Here is a 12,869-nt window from a genome sequence, read left to right as displayed (position 1 = left end):
AAATGACTTTCCCCAAACCCAGTTCTAAACAAAAAAACACCTTTTAAAAAAGATGCACTTAAAAGGCAACATTATAGCATAAATGCAAGGACTATAGTATACTGAGCCGTCACATAATTGATGTAAGAAAAAATTCTCTCTACCATATTATTAGTTAAACTAACTTTGCTCTCATTTCTAAACAACTATTATATTGGACTTATACTCCTAGTTTTGTTCCCTGTGTGATTATTTATTTATTTATTTGTATTTTTTTCTGAAGCTGGAAACGGGGAGAAACAGTCAGACAGACTCCCGCATGCACCCGACCGGGATCCACCCGGCATGCCCACCAGGGGCGACGCTCTGCCCACCAGGGGGCGATGCTCTGCCGTTACCAGAGCCACTCTAGCGCCTGGGGCAGAGGCCAAGGAGCCATCCCCAGCGCCCGGGCCATCTTTGCTCCAATGGAGCCTTGGCTGCAGGAGGGGAAGAGAGAGACAGAGAGGAAGGAGGGGAGAGGGGTGGAGAAGCAAATGGGCGCTTCTCCTATGTACCCTGGCCAGGAATCGAACCCGGGTCCCCCGCAGGCCAGGCCGACGCTCTACCGCTGAGCCAACCGGCCAGGGCCCCTGTGTGATTATTGACCCTATTATCTATAAAGATAGAACGAGTGAATAGCAAATATGGGGGATGCCTGAAAATTACTGATAGCAATAGACAAAAACAGATGATTAAGTTGATGTCTTGAAAATTTTAGTCATAAAGTCGATGTGGATGGAGAGAGAAGGATGTGAATCTGATTAAGAGCATTACCAAGTTTCCTGATACAGCAAATAAAAGTATCGCATTCCCATCTCCCTCGCTAAACAATGCTACTGTGTGAATATGTAATAATGACAGTAACAATAAAGTTGGAAATCTGACATTTTCAGGTACACGCTCAAAACAAATCAATGAATGAGATAAAACTGCAGTCTGTCCTCTTTTTTTTTTTACATTTTTTTATTGATTTGAGGGAGAGAGAGAGAGAAAGAGGAAGGGGGATAAGGGAGTGAGAGAAAGAGGGAGAGAGAGGGAGGGAGAAGTATCAACGCATCGTTCCACTTAATTGTGCACACACTGATTGCTTCTCATACCTGCCACAGGATAAAACTCACGACCTCTGTGCACCCAGTCCATGCTTCGTTAACAGAAACAGCAGCAGTTAATAACAAGTGTGAATAAGAGATTGAAAGGCAGGTGGTGGCAGTGCAGAGATAGTAGGAAAGGTCGCTAAAGTAAAGCACGCTGGAGAAAAAGAAATACATGCTAAAATAATCAAATGGTTATTTCAGTTCCATCATCAGACTATTGAAATAAAAAAGTAACTATTAAATGATTTTTCTTAATTTCAAATAGTTGATCTTAAATCTTACAGATTGTACATATGAAGATAATAAACATTATATCAACCAAGTAATGTGGGAAATTGCAGGCTATCTACATTAGAAATTATTCCTGAAATATTTGGCAATAGCTTTAAGCTGGACCAAGGACATAAAACCAATGATAGAACACCACAGGCAGCAAAGCTTTATACATTCCTAGCCCTGAATTGTGAGAGATGCAGAGACCTAACAATCTTAATCTGACATCATTAGATGTGATAGAAAAGTGGATTAGCATTTTTTTTAGTTTAATTCTTTTTTTCTCTGATTAATTAGTGTCTGAAGTGAAACAAGTCACTTAATCTTTCCAGGGCTTAGTTTTTCTATAGGTGAAATCATGGGTCAGGAGCAGGTGATCTCTAGAGTCCTTACCAGCTTTTAATTTCCATGGTTCCACAATTATGAAGTTGTCTTCAATTCTGATCTGCGGACTTTGAGCACAGCGCTGCCATCGTGTGGTAGGTACAGTGATAGTTCTACATTTTTAAGTACTATTGCAGAGGCGAAAAACCCCCAGCAAAGTAATTGAAGACAGATGTGCAGTCACAGAGACACCATCCGATTTAATTAAGGTTGGCCACAGTGTAGTAATAAAACAGAATGTCTAACAATCTATCATCTGAAGAAAATAAAGAGATCAAAATATTATTTAAAGCAGATTAAAATTACTTAACGGCAGATAAAATTTGCTTACCTGAAATGCCCCCTCAATAATCAACTCACAAACATGATGTAGAGAGGGTCCCTCTCTGCATGAGTGTGCTTAGTCTGTCATACACTCATCTAATACAGCTTCCTTCTAGTTGGTGCTCAATAGTTCAAACAAGAAGTTGCAAAGAAAGTACACAGAAAACTGTAGGCTCCAAAATGTTTTATTATTAAACTACAATTCTTCTGTAAAATAAACATCTTAAGCACATAATATATTCTTGCATAATAGGTCCATGATTTCTGAAATTCTGATTAAAAGTTGGAAGAGTTAAGCGAGGTAGAATATTTTTGAATTAGTTAATTTTGGAATCATAAAATTATAGAAAGTTAGTATTTTAAAATGTTCTCTTCAGGAACATAGAAATGCAAAGACAGGAAGTGGAATTAGCACAAGCACTAGTGTCTATAATAGCACCCTCTGGTGGTTCTCATCGAATATTACTGTACATATTATTTTCTATTGTTACTCCCATTTAAATCTTTGTATCCATGTTCTGTTATGAACTTTTGTTAAGTTCACAACTCTATGCTCTCTCATGTTTAGTATATTATTATTTTTATTAAATGTTTCAGTGAAACCAGTTTTGTGTGGATGGGGTAAACAAAACATCTAGATGAATAACCATAGTTTTCTATACAGTATGATAGATTACTATTGCTGTTGATTAGAAAGTTATGATTTGTATAAAACATACAGCTTGGTAAAAAGTAAATATTACTTTAGTTGTTTGGTTAAAAAAATTATTAATTTATTATTATTATTATCATTACTATTTTAAATATTGCTTCAGCATAGTTCCAGAATAAGTTTTTAAGAAGGCTCCAATGGAGAAAACACAGGCTCTGCTTTGAATAATGACAAGAATATAACAACTACATTCAAACATACAAAGTGATAATTGCCAAGGAAAGATATGTGACCTTGTGCTCCGAGAGGACAGATAGAGGGGAGTTCGCTTTTGATTGGTAAGATGAGGAGAATGCACGAAGCAGGGCCTTTGCTCTTCTGAGCTGGGCCTTCACTGATGAGTACAGTTTAGGTATAAAAAAGTAAGGGGGCAGAGGAAGCATAACAACACTGGAAAGAAGAGCCTCAGCCAAAGCGCAGGAGAAAAAAAGCCAAACCAAAGGCATCAGAGTGAAGGGTCTCAGTGGACTTCTTTCTAAAGCATGTGAAGGAGAATTATGGGAGATACATTCAGAAAGGAACAGATGGGAAAGAACTTTGAGAGGCCAAGAATTTGAAACTACTTATGCTATGAGCAGATACAGACCGGTAAAAAGCAAAGGACTATTGTGCATTTTAATTGAATTTATTTTCAGAAACCAACCAAATGTCAGACTCTAATTCTACCCCACATTTACATACAAGGTTAAGAATGAAAAATTCAATCAAGCACCAGATGTTTTGTTAAGGTAATGCCAAACATCTAGATTTATTTAAATTAATTGCCTGACTTCTAACTACCCAACGTTTTTTTTAATTTTATTAATTGTAATTGATTGTGTTTACATGAATTCAAGTGTCCCACTGAATATAACACTCTCACACCCCACCCTCGTGTCCCTATTTATACCCTGTTTGCCCCCCTCTCCCTAACTCCCTTCACCCCTTCCTTCTGGGACCTGCTGTCCTGCTATCTGTATCTCTGTGTTATGTATATATAATTTCACTAATCCCTTTACCTTCTCTGATCCCATCCCCTCCTCCCTCTTCCCTCTGGCTGCTGCCCCTCTGCTCCCTGTGACCCCACCTCTGCCTCTATTCCGTTCCTCAGTTCACCTTGTTCATTAGATTCCACATATATGTGAGATCATATGATATTTGTCTTTCTCTGCCTGGCTTATTTCACTTACCAACATTTCTTTAGATATAACCTTACATGCAATTTTGTTAGCAAAGATGGTAGGTAAATACGACTTATTCCACTATGTGTCTATGTTCCATATATTTGATTTTCTTTTTTTATACTTCTTATAGAATATTATTTATTTGTGTTTAAATTAACAGCATTTGCACAGACTTTCCGAACAACATTTCTATTCACCTAGACATGATGAAAACACATCTTTTCTTAGATGTATTTCTAGTCTCCTTCCTTTCTTCTTATATGTACTGTGTATCCATCTCCAATTTCTCAGAAGGGAAATAGAACTAGAAATTGTATCAAGTAAAATCAAAGTTCACAAAAAAAAAGATTGAATATTTTAAAATGTAAATGATAAGATATCCTTTCTATAATGTAGCTATTTTGATACATTGTGAAATTGCTCTTGAGTAAAAATTGTTTTAATTTAATAAAAATAAATGTATTTAAAAATCAGTATTTAAATTAATGTCTATTAATTAAGGTTTGTCTTTGAAAATAGTATGTTACAATCTTTCAGTTGATGAAATTAAAGTTTTTTATTTAACATCATACTAAAAAATAACAACATTCTTGTTGGGTAGATTATACAATGACAATCAAAATGTATGACAGCTTTCCTTTGTGTACAATCATTTGACTAATCTGACTCTATGTGGTTAATTAAACTGTTCAATTTACTTTATAAATGTTCATAATTTTATGTCTTAATCATATTATCTTTTTAAATCATATTTTAACAACAATTATTTGGGTTTCTTCTACATAAATTGGAAGAAAATATAAAACAAACATTATAACTGTCATTCTGCCAATCTTGTCCTGTGGGTTACTAACAATTAATTGGTCACTGGCTATTTAACATGATTCAAACCTTTTTCTAAATACCTATTCCCAGCTTTCAGACAGACTGATAGGTAATCGACTAACAAACATTTATTCACACCCCTTGTTCTGAGAAAGTAATCCTGTAATCACTGGAAAAGATATAAAAATTTCTGGTAGCATTAGACAATCTTTTGTTGTGAAATGGGGGAAACGCTTAAACTTTTGCAAGATTTGATTCTGACTGCCCTGCTGACAGTTTCCCTGCCTTTATATGGTTCCTTTGCCATATCTATATTTATCACTTCATTTGTTATGTTGATTATATTAAAATTCCACCACATCAAGAATCAGTGTGCTTGTACATGGTTCCTGAAAAAATATGTAGCTATCTTAGGATCATTAAACAATTATCAACTATCCAGTAGCATGAATTTCTCCAACTGCTTGCACAATTCCTGGTTGAACAAAGATACATCTATGAAAGAGAGACTTTTAGTTTAGTAGCATAGAATATGTCTAAAATTAGAATAGAATCCAGGCAAACTTATTCTCAGGGACTAGGTCCACTCAAAGACAGTAGGGAACAGACATTAATGAAAGGCTGGGGATATGGCAAGATGAAGATGATTGAGTTACTGATCTCTTGCTTTTTCTCTTCATTTTCACACACTAATGAGATAAGCATTACTAACCCCATTATTTTCAAAATAAAACTTCTTGGTTTTACAACAGAGTGAGTTGGGATTTAAAGGTACATCAATATGATCAAAGTTCATGCTCTTAAACTCTGACCAGAGGGAAGAAGATAAATAACAATTCAAAAATTTACCTAGAGCATTTTCTTTCTCTAAAAATAAGAGAAACCATTTGCCTCTTTTTTTTAAATCAAAAATTACCACCAAATCTCCTGTAATCTAGAAATCACTAACTATATTAGTACTATACTCCTATTGCATAATTTACAGCACAAAATTATTTTTTGTGGAGAATATAGATCATTACATCCAAAATAAAATCTTGCCTGACCAGGTGGTGGTGCAGGGGATAGAACGTCGGAGTGGGATGTGGAGGACCCAGGTTCAAGACCCCGAGGTGGCCAGCTTGAGCGCGGGCTCATCTGGCTTGAGCAAAAAGCTCACCAGCTTGGACCCAAGGCCGCTGGCTCCAGCAAGGGGTTACTCAGTCTGCTGAAGGCCCATGGTCGAGGCACATATGAGAAAGCAATCAATGAACAACTGAAGTGTCACAACGAAAAACTGATGATTGATGCTTCTCATCTCTCTCCATTCCTGTCTGTCTGTCCCTATCTATCCCTCTCTCTGACTCTCTCTGTCCCTGTAAGAAATTAAAAATATATATAAAAAAATAAAATCAAACACCTGAAATTTTATAAATAAGTACCAATCATAAACTAAGAAATGCCTATAAAGAAACACATATATTCAAATTGAATAACACACTGGCGATAGTTGATAGAGATACAAACAAGCACAGAATTTTCAATTACTTTATGAAGTTATGTGTTCTGTTGTGCATTTCCACTTCTCAAGAGAAACCATATTATTAGTTATTGAATATTAATATGGAAAATAAGCAATTTTTCCTTATCCTGTTATTTTTCTCTTTCTAAACTCCTTTCTCCATGAAATAGCCAGAACTTCTATTTGTTCACCATATTATTGCAGCGCTGACAAGCCACAAACAGTAATACTAGACTAGTCGCATACTATTTAACACAGCATAAAAATATGATGGTTGATCCCTAAAAGTGGTTGATTTTCCCCTTATATCCAATGAAAACAACTCCATTAGTGTTGCCACTGTGCATTCATTATTCGTTAAGGAAAACAAAATGAAAGGCAGATTAAGAAATGTGCAGTTCTTGCTAGAGCTGTTTCTTTATACATTAATGAAGAAAATGCATAACTGTGCATTTGGAGGTCACTGGAAGTATCACTGATTGACTGTGGTGTTGACTCTTCCCACACCATGCAGCAAAGCCTACCAATCACCGGCCTGCAGAAAGCTCCGTGTCCACCGGCTCCTCGGGCAGCAGCTTTGGCAGTGGGTATAGCGTGGACAGTGAAGGAAGCAGCAGCACTGCAGGGGAGACTAATCTATTTCCTATTCCAAGGATGTAAGTGGTTCTTTTTTCTCACTACAAAGCTAACAGCATCGTAAGCTTTTCTTAACATTTAACACGAAATAACTAGATAATTATCCAATTCTGAGTCATTGTCCCTGAAGCACTTCCAACTGTTCATGTTTACATAAAAAATAGATGGTTCAGGAAAGACTGGACTAATTAAGTTAATTCCAACCATGAAGGCTGGTCACTACCAGGACTACTTAATTACTGCAATTTGTACTTAATAGAAAAACTAATAAATTAATAATTAGCCATGTCTGAATTGTGCTTTAATCACATACTAACCAAACACAAACTTTATTGACCTTTGATATAAACAGATTAATTTACTTTGAAACAGAATATTTTTAAAAACTCATATATTTGAAATAGATAGAACACATTGGGCTGCTGATACAGATTTTTCAACTATAAACCTTACTAAAATTAAAATTGAAGATTTTTGAAATGTTTCCAATATTTTTTAGAACAAATATCAGTAATATACATAAGTCCCTGAATAGATACTTGTGGATAAAATTCATTTATAATACATTAAATCTCAAAAAATAATATTGTAAACCAAATGCAAAACTAGACTGTTGTTTAGAATGTGTTAGAATGGGCTTAGTCACATTGGTGGCAAAATGCAGCAGCCTCCAAGATAAATACATAGGTTGTGTCTCTTCCAATATAAAAACTGGAACAGCCTCGCCTTTCCTTTTCCTCACCAGCACTGGTTTTCTGGGTCCACGCAGCTCCAGATCTAGGCCAGAGTAAATCTGTCCTGCTACCTGGTTTTGTAAAATCTGTAAGCTAAAAATAGCATTTCAATTTTAAATGTTTGATAAAGGAAAAAGGGGAATAGCATTTCATGACACATGAAAAATCATAGGAAATTGAAATTTTAGGGCCTATAAATTAAGTTTTATGGGAACACAGCCGCACCCACTCATTGAGTAATTGTTGGATCACCTGCCTTTTTTGTTTGTTTTTTAGCAGTAAACTATGGATCAGTAGAATTATTTTTATTTACTCACTTTTTTTCATTGAAAAAATATATATATTTTTTCTTTTTTGTATTTTTCTGAAGCTAGAAACGGGGAGAGACAGTCAGACAGACTCCCGCATGCACCCAACCAGGATCCACCTGGCACGCCCACCAGGGGGCAACGCTCTGCCCACCAGGGGGCGATGCTCTGCCCCTCCCGGGCGTCGCACCGCCGCGACCAGAGCCACTCTAGCGCCTGGGACAGAGGCCAAGGAGCCATCCCCAGCGCCCGGGCCATCTTTGCTCCAGTGGAGCCTCGCTGCGGGAGGGGAAGAGAAAGACAGAGAGGAAGGAGAGGGGGAGGGGTGGAGAAGCAGGTGGGCACTTCTCCTGTGTGCCCTGACTGAGAATCGAACCCGGGACCTCTGCACGCCAGGCCGACGCTCTACCACTGAGCCAACCGGCCAAGGCTGAAAATATTTTCTAAAAGAAGCCTTATTTCACTGGTTCTTGGCCTCTGATGATCCAGTTTGACTGAAGAGAATTTCAGTGAATTCATTAAATTCCTCTCTGTAAATTGCAAATACCATATGAATTTGTAAAGGTTTGCACCACACATCATTTAACAACTTTACAGTTTACCCTTACCTTTCAAAATGTGAATTTGACACTGATTATAAAGTTATAACTTTCAAAGAATAAACTATATTAGTTTCTCAATATCTGACTATCTGAATGAAAGTAGATTATGGATTTTTACATCCATACCAGATTCCAATTTTGGTTTTTTCCCCCGTTTTCTTATTTCTCTTGTAAGTCAGAGCCTTTCAAAGCTGCTGAGGAGGCTATTGTTTTGCTACATGAGCTCACAGAAAATTCTCTTTTATGAAGCATGACAGACTACACCTGTGTAAAAGCAGTATTTATCTATACTCATTGTGTCTAGCATTGCATGGGCTAACAAAAATGTTCAGTAACTATATGGTGACTGATTAGAAAATATAAAATATAAACTGTAGAGTCAGAATGTTCTAAGCTGAAGATTATTTATTGAAAATTCAGAAAAATTTCATCCTTCACATGACTCACTGATACGTTTCCTTTGTATTTCATTTAGCTTTGTAATGCTGAAGAATTTCCATAAAATTGTAGAGATGCACTTAATACACACTTTGGCTAAATACTTAATGTTAAAATCAGTTTTAGTAGAAGCAATGACTACAGCTGACACCATTTATTAAAATGAAATCTAGGAATAGAGATCAAATAAAAAAATATTAAACAACTATTTTATGACAATTATTAAAAATTAGTTTATTAAAGTTTGGCATTGTATAAAATAGTAATTTTTCAATACTCTCATGTGCTAAATTACCACTACCAAAAAGATCCTCACTTTCAACTGAGTTTGGCTTATTCTGCTAGAATAGTGTACTGCTAAAGGTGAGACTGAATAAATTGTTAAGCTTTTCTCCCTGCAGCACAGCAATGTGTTTTAATTTATCAACTAATTATCTTTGTATATATTTACAGGCTATAAATTGTACATATATAAATATATACATATATATACTTAAGTACATGTATATACATATGCATTTACATACATATATACACATATAAACATACACATTTATATATACATACATATATATGTGTGTATACAGGTTTTGGCAAAACTAGGTTTACAGTTGCTTGTATGGAGATAATAATAATAAAAGAATAAACTCTGTGTTTTACATACTCACAATTGTAAACCTACCTTTGACCCATCCTGTATGTGTTTGTGTGTGAGCATATATATATTTATATGATGTGTATATATATGTGTGTGTATAGTCTGCATAAAAATATACAAAAATTATGCAAATCTATAAAAATCAAAACAGTATGGCATAAAAACTGGTATATACATCAATGATATAGAATATAGAACCCAGAAATAAATCTTTACATATGTAGTTAATTAATGTATGACAAAAGATGCAAGGGGTAAAAATAAGGTCTCTTCAGTAAGTGGTGTGGGCCAAACTGGACAGATATATGCAAAAATGAAATTGGACCACTTTTTTTAATACCATATTCCAAAATAAATATATATGTTTAAATATAATTTCTAATTTTTATGCGTGCATTTGGTGTTTCACATAATTATTTAATAAAAAATTTGGTTTTTGATGTAGAATTGTCAAACTGAAACCGGGTAATGGCTTTCAGGATAAAATGATTTCTGAATTTGTATCTGTTCCTCCCTCATTGTGAGCAGAACACTTTTTAGGAGAATGATAAACTTTTAAAACAGCTTTCAAGTAAAATATAATTAGATTCTTTTTAAAAATTATTTTGTTATAACTGACACACAATATTTTATTAGTTTTAGGGGTACAGCATAGTGATTAGACATTTATATATCTTATGAAGTGGTCACCCCGATAACTCTAGTACCCATCTTACACCATACATACATACTACATTATTATTGCCTATATTCCCTATGTTGTACTTCAAGTCCCTGGGACTATTTTTATAACTGGAAAGTTGTAATTGCTTCATCTGTACCCCCCTCCACACAACACCGCTCCTCTCTGCAGGCCCATGTGTTATTACAGTTTGATATCAGGCAGCATGATGTCGCCTGCTTCGTTCTTCTTTTTCAACATTGCTTTGACTGATTGGGGTTTTTGTGGTTCCATATAAATTTTGAGGTTATTTGTTGTAGGTCTATGAAAAATGCCATTGGTATTTTGATAGGAATTGCATTAAATCTATAAATTGTGTTTAGTAATATAGTATAAGTAGGTTCTTAAGAAATAAGTACGATTACATTTTTACTGGGTTCAGCACACCAAATATTTTTGTGAAAGTAAGAATTGTTAGTAAATCCTGCTATGTTAGAATTATTGTCTAGAAAAGATAGTATCAAGACGTTCTTTTTGTTCACACATGCTTTTTACACTTAAGTATTTTATTTCATTTTTTACAGCATCTTAGACATTTACAGAGAAAGCAGTTACAAAATTTTTTATATGCCCCCTGGCTTCTTCTGACTAAAGAAATAGAAACAGTCTCTAGTCCTTTGACTGTTACATTATCAATGTCCTGAACCTAGAGTGCTCAACGTCTCATAAGTTATCAATTGGCCTTCCCAAAACTTAGTGGCTAAAACTAAAAGTAAGTAGAAGACTGGGGCTGAATTCTAAGGCCAGTGTGCATATGCCTACCTATGAATACTTTATATTTATTGATTGTTATGATGTTTCAAGCACAGTGTTAAGCACTTTATATTTTTCCATGCTCATAACCAGAAGGTTGCTAATGTTACTATCTTTAAATTACTAAAGAAGAATTAGTCTTCATCAGATTAAATAGCTTTGCCTTAGATGACACAAAGCATCAAATAGCAAGGCAGAGATCTCGCAGGCCGACTTCAGAAGGCATTATGCAAACGCAGGCTAGGTCTGAAACAAAGCTACTAAGTGAAATAAAAATCTGTGTTACTGCAATATTATTTTATTTTAATTCATAGTTTTCCTTCTCACCGAAGGATCTGTACAAATCATCATAACAAAGTGTGAAGATATAAAAACCCTTCTCACTTTTGAGTTGAAAATGAAAAAATAACCAGTCCTAAATTCTCAAAGAAAACTTGAAAATTTCATGCTGGTCTGAACTTCAATAAATGAATCAACAAATAAAACATTGAATCCTGAACTATTTATTAATTTGGACCATGTAGGAATAATAAGTTCCTGTTTTAAAATGAACACTGTATAGAGCAATTTATTGTGTTTGTATTTGCCATTCAAGTAATTGATTGCAGGTCTGAATATATAATGTCATTCTATTTTTGTAAACTTGGCCTGCCCATATGCATTTAGGAGATCGTAACTGAAAATAGTATAATCTTTTGTTTTCTTTATAAACAGAGGGAAGATGGGGCTGAATGGGCAAGAGCCTATGAAACAGCCAGGCATAGGAGTAGGACTAGCAGAAACTGAAGGTAAGTTATCATTTACAGTGCTGGGTTTTTGTTAAACCTATATGCTATACTATTAGTGTTTTGTTTTTCTTTTAATATGAAATTAATTTCTAAGTACAAGTGGCAGGAGCACTATATGTCATCAATATCAATTAAATTAGAATGATCTGATAAATTTATCTGACAATTTCCAATCTCCTTTAATATTTAACATGTAAGTACAAAAATATTTAAAGAGGAAGAAGAATGAGAAAGATAATAGGAAAAAAACTCAAAAGATTTTCTTAGGAAAAAAAATCTAAAAATTTTAACTATTTTTGTTTAAAATACAATGCAAATAAAAATAAATTATGAAAGCTCATTTAGGTCAATAGAAAACTTTAAGTATATAAGGATAAGAAAAAACTAATGGTATAAAATTATTTTACAAAAAAATAATGACAACTAATTTCTAAAGTGAAAACCTAATCTGAAATTAAATTTGGTTCTATTAAATAATTGGTTAAGTTATTACAAATGCCAAAAAAACACACCTTAATTTAGCACACATATATATAATAAGTATCTATGAGTTGCACAATGACTGGCTTACCTTTGGTAATACTGCAATAAAATCTGATGGCACTATTATTCTGCATGAATTGTACCAGCCTCTCAATAATTTTAATTGTTCTCATTGTTTTACATTATTCTAAGTACTTTCCATATAATATATCATTTAATTCTTAAAATGACCTATGTAGGTAAATATACCATTTACTGGTTTTAAATAAAAAAGAACTAAAGTGTTCTTTTATTTAAGAAATAATAAATGATGCCAAATCACATGCTATTAAAAAGAATGATTAAAGGCACAGTATCACAAGGACACCAGATAGAGAAATAGGAAACCTAGATTTGGGTTTCAAATCTGGTCCTGTTACCTAACTGCCGACCTGATTTCTCTGTCTTCAAA

The 12,869-nt window shown here is 34.5% G+C and overlaps 1 protein-coding gene across 2 annotated transcripts in view; it reads left to right on the top strand.

Annotated features, from left to right (window-relative positions):
• PCLO (piccolo presynaptic cytomatrix protein) overlaps nucleotides 1–12,869 on the top strand; it is a 455,471-nt gene that overhangs the window by 398,986 nt on the left and 43,616 nt on the right. For both annotated transcript variants that reach the window (XM_066354350.1, XM_066354349.1), the window contains 2 exons: nucleotides 6,812–6,953; nucleotides 11,862–11,935. In XM_066354350.1, the coding sequence (XP_066210447.1) occupies nucleotides 6,812–6,953; nucleotides 11,862–11,935 (216 nt within the window). The remainder of the gene's footprint in view (nucleotides 1–6,811; nucleotides 6,954–11,861; nucleotides 11,936–12,869) is intronic.

The sequence above is a fragment of the Saccopteryx leptura genome, chromosome 12 (assembly GCF_036850995.1).
Source record: "Saccopteryx leptura isolate mSacLep1 chromosome 12, mSacLep1_pri_phased_curated, whole genome shotgun sequence".
Classification (NCBI taxonomy): Eukaryota; Metazoa; Chordata; class Mammalia; order Chiroptera; family Emballonuridae; genus Saccopteryx; species Saccopteryx leptura.
This window is presented reverse-complemented; position numbering and strand designations above follow the sequence as displayed.